This window comes from Martes martes (assembly GCF_963455335.1).
Source record: "Martes martes genome assembly, chromosome: 6".
Taxonomy (NCBI): Eukaryota; Metazoa; Chordata; class Mammalia; order Carnivora; family Mustelidae; genus Martes; species Martes martes.
The window spans coordinates 100126369-100150741 of NC_137893.1; the positions used below are offsets into that span (position 1 = coordinate 100126369).

The 24373-nt window shown below is 36.5% G+C and overlaps 1 protein-coding gene across 1 annotated transcript in view; it reads left to right on the plus strand.

Moving 5' to 3' along the window:
• Positions 1 to 4943: 4943 nt before the first annotated feature.
• HCRTR2 (hypocretin receptor 2) overlaps positions 4944 to 24373 on the plus strand; it is a gene marked incomplete at both ends in the record, with an annotated part of 109038 nt that continues 89608 nt past the window's right edge. Inside the window, one exon of the mRNA XM_080807046.1 lies at positions 4944 to 5166. Within this exon, the coding sequence (XP_080663172.1) occupies positions 4944 to 5166 (223 nt within the window). The remainder of the gene's footprint in view (positions 5167 to 24373) is intronic.

A 24373-nucleotide genomic window follows, 5' to 3' on the forward strand; every position in this document is an offset into this window, starting at 1 on the left:
TTGGGTATTCATCCTTTCTGATGGCTGAGTAACATTCCATTGTATATATGGACTACATCATCTTTATCCATTCGTCTGTTGAAGGGCATCTTGTCTCCTTCTACAGTTTGGTTTTTGTGGACATTGCTGCTATGAGCCTTGTCATAGCTAATATAATTTTAAGTTGTAAAAATAACATATATATACATATAAAAATAAAAAATAAAATAATATCTTGTTTTAAATAAATTCATTTTACCTGGAAAAAAAAAAAAGTCTCAGTCTTCTAGGGCATGAAGTTGTTTCATCCTCAGTAACCCACTCAAGAGTTTCTCCTAAGAGGAATAAGTTATCAGAGGTCCCTTTCCCTTATTTTTCTTGAAAAACAGATTGTTAGGCCCTCCCATGGACCAGGGACTTTTCCAGAAAGATTTAGCAAGGCCATATTATAAGAAAATGTGGTGTTTGGAGTCTAGAGATGTCAGATAACTTCCTGCAAAACTAATGCATTTATTTGGGGTATAATATGCAAGCTCAGTACAGTCATTATGGAGAGTGCTCAGACTTGATTTTATTTTCTTTCCAACAGAAAAGAAGGAAGGAAAACATCTTCTTTTCAATCAGGGGACATTTCTCTGTTTCTTTCTTCAATTTATTATTCAAAATACACAGCAAAACAGAGAAATAAACTTCAAACATCCTATTACCATGTAATCAGCCTTCTTCAAGAAAGTAAAACAAGATTGCTGTATTCTGGATGATATCTATTCAAACCATTTTTTTTTTAAATAACACCCATCTCTTCTCAATCTTTAGAACCACTATCTCCCTTGTGACAGGATTATTAAACTACTCTCCTACCTAGTACCCTGTCTTCAGTCTTACCGTCTGTAATCCATTTTCTACATCATTGCCAGAGATGTGGAGAAAGCCTGACCTTGTTCACTTTACCTTGCTTTTGTCTATATGCTCCATGTTTTCTCCTGCTTCTAAGTCTTCAGGAAATCCTGCCCTCCCTGCCTGAACACTTCCCATCCCTAACCAACTAGTAAGCTCTTTCTCTTAAAGGAATCAGCTCAAGAGTGACTTTCCCTGTGGGGGAGCCATCCATTTTGGTTTTCTCCAGGCTGAATTAGGTGTTCTTTTATGTTCTCATGACACTCTCTGCGTCCTTCTACCCTAGAAACTCCCAGAGTGATTCTATAATCATAATATTTCCAATTCTCTGGTGCACTGTAAGATCATTGAGGCTAGACTCTGTCTTACTGATCTTTATGCCTCCAGCTCTTAACTAAACTCCTGGGCACATAGGGAATACTCAGAAATATTTCATGAAATGGGTTCATAAAGTTATAGGCTGTGAAAAGTATAGTCTGGCATCAGGAGTAAGAATATAAAATCTGGGACAATCCTAGTAATCTGAGATCTCTGAACAACCTAACCACTACCACTGAGGGGAAAAAAATCTGACTTTGAGTTTTATTTTCTTTTTCTTTCTCATTTTTAATATATTCAGTTTAGTCAAAGAACTAAAAGCAACAGAAAAAGATATAAGATGGGTAGTTAAACTCAGGCTATTGTGAGCTACATTTCTCTCTCTTTTTTTTTAAATACAAACACTTAGAGGAATTGACATGTAAAGCACATAATATTTACACCTTTTGATTACATAGTTTTAAATTTTATTCAACAAACATTTTCAGATTCCTTCTATATACCAGACACTGTTCTAAAAATAACAATCTTAAGAAGTCATCACAACACAAATTTGGACTTTTTTTTTAATTGTCATGCCATATTGGACTGACTCCTTTTCCATACATCCAAAAGAAATATTTTGAAGTGAAGAAAACAATACCTATAGAATTAATAATTATTTTCAAATGCCTTAAAAGATATCAAGAGATCTAAAGTAGGACATCACATCAAAATGAGTACCGTAATATTTATCTCTCTAACATGTTTACAAAACATAAAATAATAATTTGAAGATTTGGGTGAATTTTTGTATGATAATAGAGTACCATGTATTTAAAATAAAACGCCCAATATATGGACAGAAAGAAATGGAATACTTTTCAAGATCAATCCAGGCTTGTCACAACAAAAAGCAGATATCAGAACAAAATCTTGAGACTATTCTCCTTTCTCCTTATTTATACTTTTAGTAAAGAGTGCTGATTAATTGCAGGTAGAGGACTTAAAAAGAACAGACTTAGTTATAAACAAGTTGAAGGGCCACACACATGATAACCCTAAATGCACTGAGTACAGAAAACAGCATATTGGGTCCATATTTGTGAATTGTCTAGGATAAGAAATTTGAAGATGTTAATGAATATAGATTGCAACTAGAGTAGCCACAACCTTTCCCATTTTTAAACGAATTATACATGGAAGAGGAAAAAAAGACATTAATAAATTAGAGGGACACATTATACCACAGGTTAAAGTTAGCAGATTTGTACCAGTGAACCTGAATGAAGCCACAGAAGGCCTGCTTGTTAAATTTACTGATGACAGGAGGTCTGGTGAAATGGCTAATGCTTTGGATAATAGCAGCAGTATTTAAGATCTCGTTAAACCCCAAATTAACAAAATTAATATATGCATACATCATGTGGGTATCCAATTTAACTGTCACCTCTTCACACAGGCCTTTTTGACCATCTGTTTCTAACATGGCCTTTGGGATGCTCCACTCACCATCACTTCACCCTATTTTGTTTTCATCATAATGTTTATCCCTTTCTATTATTTTCTTATGCATTCATTAGTTGATTTGTTCCCTTTCTAACTTCCCTAGAAAGTAAAGTACATGAGAGTGGTAACCTTGTTTAACTTGTATCACTGAGAGTAGAATAGAAACACTAAGTAAATATTTGTCAAAGAAATCAAATGCCTATTTATTTTCTTCTCTTAAAAAATAACTAATGCTTGGGGTACCTGGGTGGCTCAGTGGGTTAACAGTCTGCCTTTGGCTCGGGTCATGATCTCAGGGTCCTGGGATGGAGCCCCTGCTCAGTGGGGAGCCTGCCTCTCCCCTTTCCTCTGCCCCTCCCCCCATTCAGGTTCTGTTTTTCTTTCTCTCAAACAAATCTTTAATAAAAATGACTAGTGCAGATGGGAAAAATGTAACAATAGTCTTTCTTGTGAAATATGACATCTGTAGAATAATAGAAACACCAACCAGGATCAGAAGAACTGGATGGATGGTCTTGTCACAGATTAGTCACTTGACCTTTGGTAAATCATTTAATTTCTCCAAAACAGTTTCCTCATCTGTAAAACAGGCTAGTCAGGTCAGCCCCTCAGTGGTTTTAAAATAATGTGTATGAAAAAATTTTTCAACTATAAAGTACAAAATAACTGTGAAGAATTACGACTACGGTAGGGCTAGGAGGATTGACTTAACACTCAATATAAACCAGCCGTGTCTTGTGACATTTGAAAAAGATAATTAGATACAGATATTTGTTGCATCAGGGGAAAAGTGGAGGAAAGGGAAGGGGACTGTGATAGTTATTTTAAATATGTGAAGGATTGTCATGTGGAAGACTTAATCCGTGTAGCACCAAGAAGCAAATTAGGTATTGAGGGTAGAAGACTAAGAAAATTAGATGTTGGTTTAAGACATTATTTTAATGGAAGGAAAAGTTTTCTCACCTTCAGAGCAGTCCCATAATGGTGGAAGTCTTATAAATTGAGGTGGTCCATCCAAACTAGTTGGGAAAACGTCAGGAATGTATTAGAAGGCTTCTAATATTAACCAGAGTTCAGGCTTGGTGATGTTAGAGGCCCTTCCCATGTCTAGAATATAATCAAATGCTATATTCCTATTGTGGATATTGAGAATGAAAGGATCCTGGACTCACACTGTGATGAATCCCAAAATATTCTTCTTAGAAACTAAATCAATTACATTAGAGAGTGGCAGGTGACATCAGCCCTGAGTCAGTAAGAAGAAAGACCAGTGGGGTGTGGTATTCACCAGAGAGCATCTCTGCTTACACTACTACAGCATCCTAAGAATCTGTTTAACATGTGGATGTCCCCTTTGCTTGACAACATTAACTATTAGCACATTTATGACCCTTGTGTCCTTCACACATTTATGACCCTTGTGTCCTTCAGTTTTGCTGCTGTGTTTCTTACGACACTTGGTGTTGCAAGTACAAATTCCAGCTAAATATATCCTTCAATTCAAAAAATGGTCTCATTCCCCAGTTTGGACAAGGGAGAGTAGAGGTGATATCTTCAAGATTCAGGAAGTGCTAAGTTGGCAAAGCCAAACAAATGTGAAAATGTTTGCCTGAAATGACTTTTGCACAGTCCTGCTTGAGGGACACAGGGGCTCCTCTTCATTACTTTTATGTTGACATTAAAAAGGCAAATGCATCAACAAATCTATATTAACCATAAGTGAACATGCTTGTTATTTCCATAGACCTACTCATGTCTGTGTATGGGTTATGGAAATTGCACGTGAGAAATGGAAGAGAGAAGTAGAAAAGCGGGAGATTTAACCCACGGAGAAATAGGTTAAAACAATTTTTATGACTCTCGCACCACCCCCCAACCCCCTTCGGATTCCGCTCTCCCTCAGCGCGGGTGGAGGCTGTGAGCTGCGGACTCAGTGCTGGAATGAGCAGTAATTGAGCCTGAGCCGAGCCCGAGGTAGCTTTCTCCTCCCGGTGTCATTGCTGCAGCCTCCAGTGCCCGGTCCCTAGTTCCTCGGCCACCTCTCTTCGCGGTGCAAAATCGTCTGGAAGACAGAGAAGCCGCCGCAGAAGTTGCCCGGCACAAGACTCCGGAGGCATTGGCTCAGTAACTTTTCACGTCATTTTCTGCTCTGGAGCCCCTTCTCGCGTCTCCGCGCCGCCTTTCGCACCGCAAATCACAGTGCTCATGGGGCAGGCGAAGAGCGGCTTGCGGCACTGAGCGGAACCGGACTCGAGCCCGTGATGTCCGGTACCAAATTGGAGGACTCCCCCCCTTGTCGCAACTGGTCATCTGCTTCGGAGCTGAATGAAACTCAAGAGCCCTTTTTGAACCCCACCGACTATGACGACGAGGAATTCCTGCGGTACCTGTGGAGGGAATACCTACACCCGAAAGAATATGAGTGGGTCCTGATTGCCGGGTACATCATCGTGTTCGTGGTGGCTCTTATTGGGAACGTCCTGGGTGAGTCTGGTCCCGGGCAGCCCTCCAGAGGGCTGTCACGTCCCCTCCGCCCCAGGCTGCAAAGGCTCTGAAGACCCCTCCCTCCCCCTGGGATGCAAACAAAGCAGTCGCTGCTCTCCGGGTGGGGTTTTCTATTAAAAAAAAAAAAAAAAAAAGTTTTCTGATTTTCGGAACCAGGACCAAGCCCTGGAATGGTAATTTCTTTTTCTTCAGGGAGAAGAGGGGAAGCGCGTTTCTTTTGCGATCATCTCGGTTATAGGTGGCGAGAGCGGGGTAAGGACAGTGTCTCCAGGTGGATTTTGTTGAGTATAGGGAAATTCGTCATCCTTTTGTGTAACGTACGTAGTCGGGGATTTCGGGGGCTTTCTGGAGAGGTAAAGCTGGCAGAGGGCAAAGCCGTGCTCCTAAGGAGCAAGCTCTCAGTGGCCATTGGAGTCACAAAGGATTTGTGAGCTAGGTAGAGTGCCCTTTGGCGAGGAGGTTAGGCTCTGTCTGGAGGTGGTAATGAAAAGGCAGGGAGCGGAGACAGAGGCGAAGCACGGAGGTGCACTCACGCACTGAAGCTAAATTAAACAGGAACCATGCCAGGAGCCAGCAAGAAGGAGGGGCATCTGAGAAAAGTACCAAAGAGATCTCAATCATTCATCCGCCTATCCATCCATTCATCATTCATCCACTCAGCCACTCCCCCCCACCCCCAAGCATGCTTGTTGCCAGGCTTGGGGAAATTTCGTAATTTATTTATTTTTTATTTATTTATTTATTTATTTATTTATTGTCCAAAGACAAGACCAAGCTAAACGCTAGAATCCCTATTTGTCTCTGAGTTTGTATGCAAAGACAGATTTCCCCATGGGCTTCCGAGCTTGGCACAATTTGAGTGTTGGGGAGGGGGTACAGTGCGGTATGGGGCTGGGATGATGTAGTTTTATTAGGGCAGCTGGGGAATCCACTTAAAAGGAGCTTTGGAAGGGAGGGACGAGTTAACATGAATTGTGAATGGAAGGAGAGTGTACCTTGATGAATGGAGAGTGGGAGGCGTTTCAAATACAGAGGGCAGTGTGGAGGCAATCTGTTAAAAATGACAGGAGGAGACTGGGTTTGGGGGGGAAGCTAGGATAAGATGCTCTTGATTTTCAGTTACAAAAAGGGAAGATGAGTGAGGTGAGATAGGCTGAGTGGCTTTGAAGTCCAAAGCAAAGAATCTGTAGCTGCAATGGAGGATGATAAGGAACTTACCGTTTTCAGCACTAATCTGATTTTTACCTTCTCTCCCCAAATGTGTCAGTCTGGTAGGAAGCATTCAAAGTACTCTCTCACCAATTCAGCAGACAGAGTAGTTGGTAGTATGTGACTGAGAAGCATTCTGGAGAGTTGGTAGAATATTATTTTTTAAAGAGAGATACCAATCCTCTGAAAACTTTTTGCTTCTTTAAATAATACTGTATTATTTTCAGGCTACTTTTATTTTGTTGATGTTTTAAAGGTAAACATAAAGGGAATCTTTGGGTGATGCAAACAAGGTGGAAGAAGGTGAAAATACGCACGCTTAGGGTCGCTTATAACACAAGCTTATAACACGCTTGTTATAAGGGTAATTCTGTTAATAATAATGGTTTCTTGTTTCCCTTCCTGGAATCCATTCTTAGAGTTACAACTATTAAAACACATAGCCGCCAGCATAACGCCAGTGTTATGCCAACACTTAGTGATAAGTAAGTAGTCTAAATTGAGCATTCATTGAGTACCTACCATGTGCCAGACTCCTTTACATATACCTTCATTTAAACCTCAAAATAACCCACAATTGACAGAAGAAGAAACAAGACTTGGAGAAATGAAATGGTTTATTAAAGAACATAATTCAGATTCAACTGCATTTCTTCAGAGCTCAGATCCAGAATTCTCCATTGGTATTCCACTCTAGAGCTAGAAAGCATAGAGAGAATGAATTCTTTGCTCCTTGTTTTCTGCAAGCCTATTAAATGTACTTCCTGTTCTCTCTTGCATCTATGTCCACTGTTAATAAATTACCATGAAGGGTTAATGGCTCTGTCATTGTCTCCAACAAAATTCTATCCAGAGAGGAATGTTATTGCATTGCAGTAAAAATTTGACCTGTTTTGCAGGAATAGCTGCAAATCACAACTATTCCCCTTCCCTAATTTTTATTTCAGGCTTAATCTCTGTGGTGAAATTTGTTTCCCTTTGCTGTTACTTTATTCTGGCCTTATACAGAATATTGATGCCTAGTCTTTATATTCCAACTGCATAGTTTAGAGGTACGTGTTTGCAAGCCTGAGGAGTGTTTTAGTCTCAAGAAGAGAACACCTCTATGTATTTTGTAATGTCAAGGAAAAGAGCACTGTCCACAGCCCCAAGTGCTGAAATGGCCAGTTCCATTCAGCTTAAAAAGAAAAATTTACTCAAAGCACTGGGCTCTCAAGATACTGACAGCTATTTTCTTCAGGACTAAATGACACAGAAATCCTCTCTGGTTGAACTGAAACCCATTCTTTACTGACATATTCCCTGAAAGTTGATGAAGTTTAAGTTTGACATTTAAACAAATGATCAGTGTCTCATTACTCACAGACAACTTCCTGCTCTTTGATATCACTGTCAAATTTGCAAAACGGATTAGATTGAGAATTGCTTTTTTGCCCCTTTGGTAAAAGTAATTTTATGCATAGAGTGGTAGGACAAGGAATCATATTATTCATGCAAGATAAAGAGGCAACTATTAGGTATGAAGGTGAAAGACCACAGTGTAGGCAGCAGATGTAATCCCTGACCCTTCAGGTCTACTCACCATTTGCACTTTCATGTAACTGACTACTTGGAAAATTTCAACCTTGTTGAACTTTCAGATATAATGCGATCAGTTAGAAAGTCATTTCCCCTACAATGTCCTTTTGTAAAATGATGTAACAGGATATGCCCTGAGCAGAATGACAAAGCCTTGATCATCTCCACCTCTTTTTCTTCTTTCCACAGTTCTTTTCTCTCATTATGTCCCTTCTCCCATCTGTATCATGTGTTTCTTCCCAGTGATGAAAAGCATTTTTCTGGAAAAAAAAATGCAACACAAGTCATTCAAAATAAGACAAAAGTTACCCTATATTAAATTTCATGAATATATGCATTCTAATAAAAGACAAATGCATGTCTACTTATAGAATTTTAGGTCACAGGAAAGATGATAGGACAGAGTTCTTTTTGGACACAGTGTTTTTCCAGTATCTTCAAAATTATGCCACATATAACCTGTTCCTAAGTATGTCTTGTACTATAGCCAAATAGATGCATTCAATTATTTGACCAGTACATTTTGAACAATATTATGTTTTTAAAATTAATATGTGTTGGGGGGGAGGGCTCTTGGGGACACTCAGAGGGATGTATTTGATGTTATTCCTACTTATTTTTCCTTGAGTTGAAACTGGATGGAGTGGTGGGTTCTAGTCAATTCAAGCATTAAACAGCTGGAGGAAATGAGCAAGTCTCTACCTATCTTACTTCTGCATTCAAAGATATCATGATTTCTTTTTAACCTGGAATGCTTCTATCTTCTCTGTTGTTGTCTCCATATGAAAAATGAGGAGAACATTCAACGGTCCAGGTGTGCTTCTTGCTTCTTGTATGACCATTTGCATGTTATTGAACTCTCTAAGTCTGTTTTTTCTATTTGAAAATTAAGTTGATATTACGGGCCTTATAGAAATCTTATGTATAATATTACATATACAGAAGTACACAGACGTGTGTGTCTGTATTTTTCTTACACATAGTAGGCACTGAATGCTAATTTCTTTTTTTTTTTTAAGATTTTATTTATTTATTTGACAGACAGAGATCACAAGTAGGCAGAGAGGAGGCAGAGAGAGAGAGAGGAGGAAACAGACTCCGCGCTAAGCAGAGAGCCCAACGCGGGGCTCCATCCCAAGACCCCGGGATCATGACCTGAGCCGAAGGCAGAGGCTTTAACCCACTGAGCCATCCAGGTGCCCCACTGAATGCTAATTTCTATCCCTTCATTCCCACTATTGAAATCTCTCCCTGATGTAATTTGCAGCTGTCTTCTGCCTCTATGATCACTCTGCAGCTCTGTAGGTCTTTATAACCTCTGTTCTGCCTTTTTCTCAATTGAGATGTTTCCTAAAAGCTATTAGTAAAGTGGAGTTGGCACATGTTGCTCTCCTTTTCCATACCAGCTCCACCCACTCATCACCTAATAGGTGTTTAGTGCCTTCATACTAACTGTTAACATTGCCTTCTCAGCTCTCAGTGAAAGTCAGTGCTAAGTATTAGGATAATATTCTCTTTCAGCTTAAATTTGCTTGCACTGGGTCCTATCTACTCAGAGTTATGGGTCGCTGTTGGGCTGTTGTTTGGTCTGTCACTATTAATGTTTTAAATATCATGTGTGCACACACACATACACAGGTAATATGTTGATTTAACTCAGTTGAAGTCCACTGTCTATTAAGGAATTTACCAGATAACATTTAAACTAAATTGGGAGGATGAGATGGGAGGAATATCTGTAATGGGCAGCCTATTACAGAGTTAATCATATGTCCCAGATATGCAACTGACAAGGGTTAAAAGTTTGTACTACTTCTAAGCCTAAGAAACATTTATTTCCTACTTCTTCTAATGACCAGTTCACATCTGTGGGTGTTTTTAAACCCACCCTTTCCTACACAAGAGACAGAAGGAGGTTAGAGATAATACATTACTAATTTCTGCCAAGACCTGATAGAAGTCATGAATGATGGGGGTAAAAGGTAATAGTGGCCATGGAGTTTTAACTTTTGTATTTTTAGTTACATAATGTAAAATATGCTTATCTGAATAAGAATTAAACTGATGCCACCACACTTTGACTAAAAGCATAGCCACTTAGTTTTACTGGGTAAAATAAATCATGTTTTTGATTTATTTTATAACAGAGTGTTATTTTATAACAGAATCTCAGTGATAACTTTTTAAATGGTTACCTCATAGATAACAGCAACATGTATCATTTACAGGCAATAATGACATAATATATGCTACTGAGGTAAATGTAATGGATTCTTCCTATATTTAGAAAAAATGAGGAAAATGAAATAATGAAAATAATACCAATTTTCAAAAAAGGCCAAATCCAACTCTCAAATGCAAATACAGTATTCCAGTGTTCAAAATTTCTTATTGTTTTCATTAGGACATACATATATGTTTTATATTACATACATATATATTATATATATATATACATACATTAATTTTCATCATTTTATATTCAAAATATATTTGCAAATCCATATGTATTGCAGCTATGTTAGCTGGATTCTCAATCAGCTCCCCATATTCAGGAGTATCCACTGCTGAAAAAGACAGAAAAAATAATTTTCTGTCTTTCTTCCTACAGCATTATGACATAACCCAAAGTTATAGGCATGCATGTTCTATTAAGTACTGGCTCACTAAATAGGAGTCAGTCAGTGACCTTTGATAGGGAAACTGAGATTCATCTCTAGTTCCCCTTCTCACTGCAAAGGAAAATGAAGAATATTTATTGAGCACCAAATGCTAAGTCCTGAATGCTAAGCTCCACAATGCATATATGTATTTTATTGATGCCTCATAGCAAACTAAAAGGAGATGAATAGCTTTATTTTACAAATGAGGAAAATGATGTTCAAAAACTATTATAACTTGTTCCAAAGTTTAGTCAGATAGTAAGAAGCAAAACTAAGTTTCAAATATGGATTGATCAGGTCCCATGGCCCAGCTGTGTTCCATTACTTCATCCTGTCTCCCTTGTTTCTCATCTTGACTCAGACAGAAACACAGAAGAAAGAGTGGAAATGATGCTTAGATGTGCCCTCTAGACTATTTACAGAGTTGTTCTGGCATGTTGCCATGCTCTATCTCTGATAGACTACAGTTCTTCAGCTATGAGGATGAGCTCATTTGATAAGCTAATCAAGGTCAGGCTAGGGTTACTTTACAAGAGAAAATCTCAAGGTAAAATAGTTGCTGCCAAAAATGCTTTTGCCTGTTTGGGATGGGGGTGGGTTGACTCATTGGGTAAATGTTAGATAATTGTGGCCAAGGATTATTTTGCTATTGAATGTGCTGTCTTTAAACACAACTTAAGACTGAGAACCTAAACATTTAATATATCAAATAATCCAAAGATATTTCTTTCCTTTATTAGTTTTCAAACCTACTCCTGTATTTTTTTAAATAATTAAAAAATATAACAAGTTCCTATTGATTTGATTGAATAAGTCAATCTTTATGTCACATAATGATACGTTCCTAGAGCATAATTGTGTTATATATGTCCAAAGAGCATTGCCCATCACACCAGACATGAAATGACCTTTAAATGCAGACATTGGAACACTTTGCAACAGTAATGGATGAAATACCTAACATATATGATTTTTGAATTGTCTTTTGAATTGCTGACTCTTTGGGCTGAATTTATTCATTTTACTTTTGTTCCCAATGAGGGATTATCTTTTAACCAAGTAAATAGATATAGGATATATATTTTAAATATACATATTCTTTTTTTTTTCTTATTTTTTTTTAATTTTCAGCGTAACAGTATTCATTGTTTTTGCACCACACCCAGTGCTCCATGCAATACGTGCCCTCCCTAATACCCACCACCTTGTTCCCCCAACCTCCCACCTCCCGCCCCTTCAAAACCCTCAGGTTGTTTTTCGGAGGCCATAGTCTCTCATGGTTCACCTCCCCTTCCAACTTCCCTCAACTCCCTTCTCCTCTCCATCTCCCCATGTCCTCCATGCTATTTGTTATGCTCCACAAATAAGTGAAACCATATGATAATTGACTCTCTCTGCTTGATTTATTTCACTCAGCATAATCTCTTCCAGTCCCGTCCATGTTGCTACAAAAGTTGGGTATTCATCCTTTCTGATGGAGGCATAATACTCCATAGTGTATATGGACCACATCTTCCTTATCCATTCATCCATTGAAGGGCATTAAATATATATATTCTGTTTCCAACAGAATAATTTTCTTATAAACAAAAAACAAATTTTCAGAATAAATATATACTTTATTCTTAAAAAATATTTTGGGATTATCATCATTGACTCTTTTCCAGTAATTTTGTTTCAATATTAAATAGATATGAAGAATGTTTAATAATTATGTAGTATTTTACTCTTCAGAAGACATTGTTACATATATATTGTCTCACATATTCTTCACAATATTATGAGATAGGTCTTATTTAATGAATCAAGTACTTGAAGTAATTTAAAATTACTTAAAAAGTTTGAATAACTGGAGATATCAAAGGGTTATATGTCAGCTTGGGGAAAGCTTGCCAGTTTCTTGTATTCCAAGAGACCAGGTTAAGGGATGCTAACCCCCTTTGGCCTTTAGCTATGATGTCTTTGATACATGATTTTGTCAATGTTCTGAATACAGACACACATTAGCCAAATTCACAAACCTGGCAAAAAAGAAAAGAAGGAAAGAATTCTACTGTTTTGATTTAAAATAATGATTTTATTATTTAAAATTAATTAAATTAATGATTTAAAATGATTCACTTTTATGAATCTTAAAATATTGAAGTCCACCCAATCATCATAGTCTCTTCTGATAGTCATATCTACATGAAGAGCTTCACTGGTTTGAATAGCTAGGTAATGCCATAGTAGCAAGTAAACCCTAAATTTTCATTGGTTTTATATCACAGAAGTTTATTTCTTGTCCGTTTAACATTTAATGTGGGTTGGAGAGTCTGTTTCATAAAATGACAGAAGGTTGAGGAGTCCCTCATGTTTTATGTACCACCTTAACATGTGGCCTCCGTTATAACCAAACTGGTTCTCAATGTTCCTGCATCAACGGATAGTCACACCCTGTGTAGCTCTTTTCACACTGTGCCAGAATCGGCTTGGATGACCAATAATGTACAGCAGAAATGACAGTATGTCACCTTCAAGATAACATTATAAAAGTTATAGCTTTTTAAAAAAATACTATTTTATTTTTCTTTTTTTAACGATTTTATTTATTTGACAGAGAGAGAGGGATCACAAGTAGGCAGAGAGGCAGGCAGATAGAGGGGGGGAAGCAGGGAGCCCCATGCGGGGCTCAATCCCAGGATCCTGAAATCATGACTTGAGCCAAAGGCAGAGGCCAAACCCACTAAGCCACCCAGGCACCCCAAGGTTACAGCTTCTGCCTTGAGTTCCCACTCCCTCTCTCTTGCTCTTGGATATCTTGCTATGGAGAATGTAAGGTGCCTTGTGAGCAACCCACATGGTAAAGAATTGAAATATCCAGGCAACCACCATATAGGAAATGTGGCCTGCTAACAACCGCATGTATGATCATGGAAACAAATCCTTCATCCAGTCTGAGATAACATAACATCATCCTCCCCTCAGCCCCTAGCTTGACTGAAACTTAATGACACACTCTGAGACAGAACTCTTACCAAATTTCTCATAGATACTTTAGAAGTTGTGAGATAATAAATGTATCTTGTTTAAAATTTTTAAGTTCAGGGATAAGTTGCTAGGCAGCCTATAAAGTATCGAACAGCCTCAGGGTAGAAGAGTAAACTGGGAAAAAATACTGCCTCTAAACTACCTTTGCCAAATGTCAACACATGTCAGTCATGCCCATAATCATTTGGCCAAAGCCAGTCATATTTTATCAACCTAACTGCAAACAGGACAGGAAAGTATAAGGGAGCACTGTCTTTGTTACAGAAAGTGTAAGAGAACACTGTCTTTGTTTATGCAATAGGTAAAAGTATTTTGTAACATGCGTGGGTTCAGAACAAGGGGAGTTAGTGGAGTTAAGTACCTAATGGCATAAGCCTAAGAGAAACTGATAAGATACGTCTGCTTCACATTTTGGATCTTTGCCAATGTAAATAACGTAAATATTGGGAGACTTTGTGCCAGTTACTGTGCTAAGAATCTAGGATACAGAGATCATAGAAACCAAGGAGCATACACTTTGGTTGAAGAGGCAGACATATTAAGAGATAATCTCAGTATAATGTGACAAGTGCTCTTGATAGATGGGTTACAGGATGCAGTATAAGCATATAAGAAGGATACTTAGTTCCATTTGGGGGATTAGAGAAAGATTCAGGAGGAGATGATACCCATGCTGAGTATTAATGCACGGATTCAAGTTACACAGGTGAAAAAAACTGGGTAAGGATGTTCTAAGCAGAGGAAACAACATGAGCAAAATCAAAGAGGCGTGAAATAGCGTGGACTATGAAGAGAATGCTAAGCAATTGGGTAATTCCAGTGTAAGTAAGTGCAGATGAGGAGAGTCGAGGGAAGAAGCTGGAGTAGTAGATGAGGATTGGGTTCCGAAAGGCCTTGTGTACCATACCGGAGATCTCGGCTAGCTTTGACGCTGCAGTTTAGAGGGGGGCCTTTGAAGATTAAAGGAGAGTGCCATCATTAGTTTGCATTTCTCATGAGAGCATTGTAGGGATAATGTAAAGAATAAATCTAAAGGGATAAGTGTCTGTGAAGGTTTTCACACCAGGATTTGTGTCCTGTTTGGGGCTTATTTAATCAAGCCCGCTTTAATGAAAACAAAATTTGATAATAAAAGATATAATCAATATTTTCTAAATAATTAACTCTAGGAGGCTAGAAATATCACTTTCGAGATCCATTATAAAACATTACAGCTTCTGCCTTGAGTGACACTCTCCCTCTTACTCTTGGACTACTTGCTATTATGTTGCATTAGGAAGAAAAGAAAAAAACAGAAAGTGAGAAATGGAGAGGAAACAAGTAAAAGGAGGGAAGAGGAAAATGACTAAAATATAGAAAAACTGTTGCTATGTCTGCTTTGTAGACTATTTCAATGTGAGAAGTAATTTCTCATTTTTAAAGCTTTAAAAAAAGATTTATTTATTTTATGAGGGAAGGGGCAGAGGGAGAAGGAGGATCTTAAGCAGACTCCACACTGAGAGTGGAGCCCAACGTGGGCCTTGATCTCACAACACTGAGATCATGACCTAAACAAAAACCAAGAGTTGAACACTCAACCAACTGCACCACCCAGGTACCCCAAGAAGTAATTTCTTCTTAAAGTAATTTTTCATATGTATGTGTGTGTATACATGCAGGATTAAGAATCCTGAAAGAGGTACTTAGAACTCTTACATGCCATGGCTCTATTAACATTTTCTAGTATTCTGTATAATTTTTCACTAAAACGATTTTTGTAATGAATTATTTTTAAGGTTTTGATGGGTTACTATGCTCCTACTTATCCATCTTTTTTGGCTTTTAAGTCATTTTTTACCTCATACTGAAATGCAAAAGATAAAAATTTGAGACCTGATGAAAATTTTTCGTATTTCCAACTAAAGCCCCAAATTTTTACTCCAAATTATTTGTAACTTTCTTAATATGTTCATTTGAAATTTTATCTTAAATGGGAATTTCATCATTCAAATAATTAAAATGATATTATATTGACCCCAGGATGGCCCTTAGGGAATTACAGGGAACATTTCCCCACAAGCTGACATGGTAACACCAGAATTTCTAAAACTGTGGTTAGTTTAAAACACTTAATGTGCTATTTTTTCCTCACAATGAGAATACAGAGGTGATTAAAAATTGCAACATTCTTTTCTAGATTTTCAGAGAGTTTTATTGCTTCTCTGCCTTTTGGCTAAGATCAAGTATAAATTTTCAGAGAGTTTTTATTCCTACTCAGTGACTATAAAATGAATATATAAAACACATGGTTTACAACCATGTAGGACTTTGATTTTATCACTACACTGCTGGAAATGGGGTCAGAAAGCCATTGTCTATAATAATTTATTTTATCAATTTAGAATGAATTTGATGAGTCATCCACTTTGGTAGAGAACCATATGTCTTATAAATATCATTTTGAAGCCAATTTGTCTTTCTTAAAATATGCAGGTTGTGGTGGTCTTTCAGAGACAGAAGTAGAGAGGTATGGTTAAGTGCTTATCAAACAGTTTTGCATTGGGTAAAACTGAGTCAATTTTTGGTTATAAAAGAATGGCTAAAAACTTAATCGCTCCAATGAAAATACTTACTATAAAATTTCCCCCATCTTAGAAATCTCAAAAAGAAATACATTAACAAATTTCACCAGCTGGTGCAGGAAAAAAAGCTTCATAATTATTGGGACATTTATGTGCTTGGACTTGATTTATATTTTAGACACAGGAAAGCCTAGAAAGACCTTGTTCTTTGAAGTCATCAGAGATGGTGATGGTGACTCATAGATTCCTGAAAGTCAATAAGATTACCTAGTTTATAAATCTATGTGTTTTTCCCCCAGGCATGGTGAATTTTGCAACTGGTCAGATGGGAAACAGAACTGTCTCAGTGTTGAAAAGGGGAAAATAAAAATTTAAGAACTTAAAAACACATGCAAATAAAAACACCTGTATACACACAGGTATTTGCATTATATGACTAATATGATTTTAATGCACCCTCGTGTTTTTTGTTTTGGGGTTTTTTGTTGTTGTTGTTGTTGTTTTTCCATCCAGGATTAAGAATCTACCTTCCATACTTGAAAAATTCTAAAAACTCTATATAATCCCTTGACTTTGACAAACTCAAGAGATACTTTCAACTATCCCCTGAGTCAATGAACTGACTTTAAGGATACAAAAGGAATATAGACACTGGAGATGAATAAGTCCCTGAATGAACATGGACGTAAGAAGGAGTATCCACTGGGCGACCCATCCTTGCAGCATCATTTCTTTTTCTTGAACTGACTCCGTGTATTCTTGCTTTAGAGTCTTCACAATTCATAACCCCTTCTGACCCTCTCACAGCTGGCTTCTGCTCAGCTCACCTGTCACACTTTCAGAAAAGGCCTCTAAGAAGGCCTATGCTGGATCCCTCTGAATCCCTTTCCATGTATTAGGATGCCATCCTTTTTTATTCTTGTCATAGAACTTATTACTACGTGAAATTATAATTATTGGTTTGTCAGTTTTTCTGTTGTCTCCCTTGAGTCACGTGTTAAGTTCTATGAGAGCAGTTTCCTTTTTTTTTTCTTTTTTCTTTTTTTCAGATATATCCTCAATGTCTAGGACAGTGTTGGGCATACAACAATTTTTATGTACCAAATGAAATACTGGACTTCTACCAGGAGGAATTCCTTAGGAATAATATTTATTTATTAAACATTGCAGGCTTTAAATTCCTTTTACATAAAAATTAAAAATAAAACCTCAGTAATTTGAGTTTACAAATATCTTAAGGAATATGCACATTAAAATAAATATATAATTATGAGAGTGATGATTATGAGAGACCAATTGTAAAATTTCTCCCAGTACTGAGATGCCCTTGATATTACCATGAAACTATTCTGTTCTTCCCGTGAAAAGAAATGGGATTTATAAACTATGGCAGGTTTCTCCATTTTTTTCTCATGGAATTTGAACCACAATCCTCCCAAATAGCATGACATATTTCTTCAATAGCTGAGAGGAACATGTAATATACAAAATCCTTACTTAAGCTGTGTTTGTTTCAAAGCAAATTTCAGTAGTCTTTTATGTTTTATAAAAGTCTAAGGAAACATTCAACCATTGGTATCTCCAATGAAATAAAAGAGATGAGACTGTATGTTATGGTGATTCTGCACTCCCTGCAATTTAAAGGACCAAAAGTATCCCCCCCTGAGCCCAGGATATTTCAGAAATGCCCACAAAGTCTCAGGTTTAGGAATTCTTTGTCATTCTTCCTCATCATGTGACTTACGTCAATTTTGATACACTACACTGTTCAGACAATTGAAAAAAAAATTCTGCTTTCAGGTAGAGGGCAAGAGCAATGTTGGTAATTACTGGATACTTCTAGACATTTCATTTAATGAGGGGTAAGGGGACAATAAACCCTTTTAACTAACTTCAGTCTTCTAATTCCTGAAATATCCACCAAATTAAAAAATTTTTAAAATTGAAGTACAGTTGTGGGACACTCAGGTGTCTCTGCCCGTTAGGCATCCAACTCTTGATTTTGGCTCAGTTCATGATCTCAGGGTCATGAGATGTAGCCCCACATGGGGCTTAATGCTCAGTGGGCAGTCTGATTGAGATTCTCTCTCTCCCTTTCCCTCTGCCCCTCACCCCACTCATACACATGCTTTCCCTCTCTCTTGAGGAAGAAAAAACTGATGTGCAGTCTTGTACGGGCATCGGAGGTATTGCTAGTTCTAGCAGATCCTTGACCTACTGACCAATTTTATTAATATTTCTTATATTATGAATCATGTGAATTACAGACATGTTAGTTTTTTTGAATTGTTATATTGCTCTAATTACCTAAGTCTTCTACAGAAATGTTTGCCATCCATTGTCTTAGTTAATCCTCCAACAACCTGTGTGATAGGGCTATTATTTGCTCCTTTTTCCCAGGTAGTGAAATTTAGTATTAGAGAGCTGCTATCATGTTAGTTGTTTGAATAACTTTACATATTATCACTTGGCTTCCCCATTTCTGAACAGTAGGTAAATACAGATCTCTGTTCTCCATTTCCATTCTTCCATGGATAGCATAGTTATGCTAGTACGCATAGCAAATTGGAAAATATGATATGCATAATATAAGGAAAATACAAATTCTCATGCACATTTTTTTGGTAAATTCAACTGAAGTTCCAATGTCTAATCACCACTGCCTTGGTGATCTGTAAGTCATCGTCAGTACCCAGCCACAGAAACTAGAAAGGAAGAAGAGCAGTAGCTAGTCAAGCCTAACATAGATTTTCTCTCCTGGTAAACAGGAATTCATTAAGCCTCTCTGAGTTCTGAGTCACCATCAACAACAATGGCAGTATTTACAGATTGTTAGTTTGAGGTCATGCAAATATGTCTTTATGATCTAAATGGAGGTAAAAGCAACAGAGAGAATCAGCAGTCTCAGTCCAAATGTAGCAACAAAAGGCACATACACCAAAAAATAAAGCAGCCTGCACCAATACACTGACTTTCTAGGGCTTATCTAATTTGAAGCTATTTCCTTTTCTTATTTCATTCAGCAAATATTTATTGAACACCCACAACGCGTAACCTATTCTATTACATTCTGTGGAGGAAATAGAGAAGTGAATGAGGCATGGTCCTTACCTACAAGGAATTTCTAATCTTGTAAGAAAGACTAACATGTAAACAATAAGCTATAGTATGAGGGTTACTGAAATGGCATATGTTAAATGTTAGAAACATAAAAGTAGGATCTGATTTGAGGTAGGAGATACTTCACTGCGGAGGTACCATTTGAGGTGTTTTTGATATAAGAGCATGAGACTTTTGAAAAGTTCCAAAGGTTGGAAAGAAATGACACCTATATTGATGAAGTAATAAGAGTAAATGTATGATTGCTTGTAGATGTATAAATAGCTTTGCTGAAACATCATCCAAGGAATTCCATTAAAACTCAGGGTTTCATGAACTTTTCTGGGTGGTTTCAAAAAAATAGGGACTTTAACTCATCTCCCTTAATGCTTTGCTTTACTTCCACGGTCTTCTTTATTTGATGGGTATCTGCTCCAGTCTTACCTGTGGTATTATGTCATGGTGGGCTGGATTTTAAAAGTTTGACATCTCTGGAGTTATTTGGAAATGAGTTTTAATATATCTGAGCTTCCCAAAGAAAAATTAATCTAGGGCAATGGTAAGAGTAGGTTGAAATTATGAGAGGCCAGATACTGGGAAGATAGTTAAAAGTCTGTTGAGACTCTTCAAGAAAGTGATTATGAGAGTAAAACCAAAGCAATAGAATTGAATACAGAAAAAAGGGAAAAAAGTATGAAAGACATTCTGGAGGGAGAAACTAGCAACTCATCAGATATAGGGATTGATAGGAATGGAAAAGAATCTTCTGCATAACAGAAGTTTTTTGTTAAAATACAGTGATTATCTTATTTGTCTTTCTCTTAATGTACAACATAGAGAAAGAACATCAAGTGTCATTAGTAGAGAAGTCATGATGAATTTGGCCAAGACAGGTTTAAGTTTCAATTGCTAGAGGAGTATACATGTAGATCTGTCCAGTAGTAAGGAGGGCTTGCTCCCCCACATGCTATTCATAATTAGTTTGCTACTCAGAGTGATGTTTTTCTTTGTGGCTATGCAAGCAATGTATACAGTTCATGTGAGAATTACTTAGTGTCTTCTAGAATAATTGAAAGCATACACAGGACATACATTTCTTGATGGGTATATCAAGTGGAAAAACATTTTTTGCAATGCCTATTGAAATCACTGGAAAAAATAAATAAAATATGTATTGACAATAGAACCAACAGCATATGCAATATATATGTAATATACATATATATAATATATATTGACAACAAAATCAACAGCATATGCAATTGCTGAGAAATTGTATATGGGTGTGAGAGAAAGAGAGGAGTCAAAATTTTCATATCAGTATTGGTGGTGGTACTGTTTGTTGAGATATGAGACCCTGCAGAAAGGGGCAGATTGGAAGAAGAGAGGAAGAATAAAAAATTTGGTGCCATACTTTTTAAACTTGAGAAAGTAAAGCTAAGTGTATAATGAGCATTTGAATGTGAAGTCAGGAGGTTAAGTAAAAAGTCAAGCCAGGGCATAAAGGAGGGCACTTGATGTAATGAGCACTGGATGTTATGTGCAACTGATGAATCACTAAATTCTATCCCTGAAACTAATAATACATGATATGTTAACTAAATTGAATTTAAATAATTTTTAAATAAAATAAATAAATAAATAGGATTATAGTACATTGAATATGACAATCCTCGCCATAGGAAAAAATGAAGGTAAATCTTCTATTATTTGAGACCTCCTATTTTTGGAAGCCAACTTTCAAAGTCAGGTGGTTGTACATTTGACACAAATTCAACTGTGTCAATAAAGACATATCAGAAGATAGAAGATTAAAAGACCTGATTTGAAATGGGATTAGGCAGAAAAACAAGAAAATGTAGGATGATGGCCAATAGGAGGAGTTAGAGGAGAAAAAGCAAGGGCTAAAAATGTGCCAGTGCTCCCAGTTCTTTCAGTGATAACTTTGAAGTTGTAGGGGTTGAAAAAATTTCCCTTATTCCTAAATTCTTCAACTGGTCTAATAATTAAATTCACATAAAGCAGATTAACAAGAGGAAAAAAAAATTCATAGGTATGAGAGCCCCAAAGATATGTGACCCAAGGCCAAGTTGGTCAACTGAGTTTTGTATGCTATCTTGAACTAAGGAATGGGATAGGAGCCCAGAGCTTCAAAGGGGAAGAGGGTGACTCACAGGACAATAAGAAGACCAGTTGTTTGGTAATTAGATGCTTGTGCGGCATATAGATAGGCCTTTCAAATAAAAATTCATCTCTGGTGATAGATCTCTTTTTGGACCAGGCCCCTTAAAAGAATCCAAGTTCTTTTAAGTAGTTAAGGAAGAGATAAAAATTTTTTTCTTGGTGCATCTAGGTAGCTCAGTTGGTTAAGTGACTGCCTTTAGGATTGAGACCTGCATCAGGCTCCCTGCTCTGTGTTCCCTCTGCCTGCTATTCCCCCTGCTTGTGTCCTCTCTCTGTCAAATAAGTAAATAAAATCTTCTTAAAAGAATTTTTTTTTCTTGAGTCTTCTGCATGTTGACTGTCTTCAGCTCAAAGAAAGCCTCATGATAAGTGGTATATTTTGGGGTCACGTGTTCTGCTCTCTCTCAAAGTAGTATTTAGTTATGTAACATTTTAAGCAGAGATATCCATGGACAGATTGGCTCGATTTATTATTATAGTAGTCAGTACACAATTTTTATCATATGTCTTTTCCAAAAGAGAACATTTCAGAAGTCTGGCATAATAAGCAGAATTTACTGTATGTAGAATTAATAATAAAAAGTTTTAGAAAAAATATAGAAATGAATAGAATTAGTAATGCAAAGATTTTTTTCTATACTTTCCAATTTATGGTTTTCTCTATGAACTCATTGCTTCAGGATTAAAATGAAATTTATTTTCTTTTATTGTGTGTGTCCTTGGATCATTAGACAAAATCTATACAAATATTGCTAAATATAATCAATGTAGTTAATTAATTATGTCATGGAAATGACTGGAGGGTTGTTATGAGAATAAAAGGTGTTTTGCCACACAAAGTCATGTGAAGAACTGTCTCTGATTTAGATCTAGTGGTGCTGATTTATTAAATAATAAATATCAGGAATTGCTGGTCACAAAAGAGATAGTAGGATTATGTGAAATTCTAAAAACATCAAAAAGTTTTTGGCAATAATATTGAAGATATGGAAATATTGGGTAGATGTGGATTAAGACAAGGAATAAAAACTCTCCTCCAAGGACTTGTGTACACTATGATTTTAGAAATGTAATTTTTCACTGAGATATCCTTAATACCCCTGTATGGAGACAAGGAGGAAACAGAAGACTCTAGCAAATTCTATGTAATCCACTGCAGACAGATGATTACCTACCTTTTTCTTCAATATATTCAAGTTTACAAATATTCTACCTCTGAAGAGTAGGTGTTACAAGAATATTGTAAAAAATTTATAAAGCTTGAGACATATTTAGCTATAGTAGGTTAAGGAAGAGACATTTTTATTTTGGATTACATTAACTAATATTTGGATTATGTAAATCTAATTTTTTCATATATATATTGCCTACATACATAAGAACTTATATATACTAACATGTACCTTAAGGTCTTATTAGAGTAATTAGTTACAGATAATTTGATTTTTCCTTTATATTCGGCTCAAGCAACTCAAATGTAAACCTTCTATTTTCATTTCTAGAAAAATATTTAGGTTTTTTTTGTTTTGTTTTGTTTTTACTATCTTGGCCTTTATGAAGAACGATATTTAAAAACAAATAAAGAACAACAACAACAACAAAAACCAAAAAGGAAATAAAGCCATTATCTTCAACTTCCCTGCAACTGGATTCCAAATTGTCATTTTGTGCTTACTTAGAGTATTGATAAATAAAATAAGTATAGATAAAAGAGTTTAAATTCATTCTTTATAAAATTCAGATGCCTTCCTCTTTTGCAGGTAATGCCTAAGTATTATATATTAATCTATATATCCTGAATATAACACAAGAATAGGATATATGTTGTAGTTTTTGTGCCCATTTTTCTATTCAACATTATAATTAAGTGATTAAAGTTCTATTTTTAGCATCGTGTGAGTATAAGAAAACATGATCTGTGATCATGTTTAAGAAGTGAAAAAAATTCACTGAAAGTTTCTGGATAATAATTGCAAGTTCATAGGGACTGATGCCTTTGGAAGGTCATAGGATACCATTTTCTCAAGAGAAAACATCAGTATCCTGCAGCCTAGATACTGATTTTCTCTAGAGATCTAGTCTGGGTGGTATGCTACTGTTGAGTGGTTATAATTAAAGAGGAATAATGAGAAAACCATCATTCATTCATTCATGAAGTAATTATTGAACATGTTTTTATTGCCAGTCATTCTCCTTGATACTAGAATGAACAAAGATAAAAGACATATCATTGTTTTCTTCAAAGAGTTAATGATCTCATGGAAAGGACAGAAATGCAATATATTACACAAAAACACTATGGGAGGGAAACAAAAACACAAAAGATGGGGCAACAGGAAGAAAATGACAGGAGGGACAAAAGATGAAGCAAAAAGTGCTGCAGAGACACAGCACAAACAAGGTAAACTTTAAAAACTTCCAGCTTTTAATTTCCTCAAAAACGTCTTTGTCCTTGAGACTTTTTTCCTCCCTTCCACTCCAAATGGTACATGTTGGGATTTAATCACCTCTCTGGCAAACCACAGTTTATGAAGGAATTCCCACTGCTCCTATCCTATCTTCCTGTTTACCTGTGAGACTTGATTGAAATATTATTATCTTCAAATTTCTCATCGAATGTAGTAGTTCAGTTGTTTTATTATTACCTTTTTTTAAAATCGGTTTTTAAAGAGAAGTCATTCAGAGCTAGCATTGCCAGTTTTATCAATGTAAGACTACAATACTACAAACTTAATTCCTTTAATGGATATGTTAATACCATTTGCTTTCTGACCTCTGCATGTCCTTTCCTTCTCTGCAGCTGTTTTACTGCTGGTTCTCAGCTTGTTATCACCTTAGCAATGGAATAGAAATGAATAAATC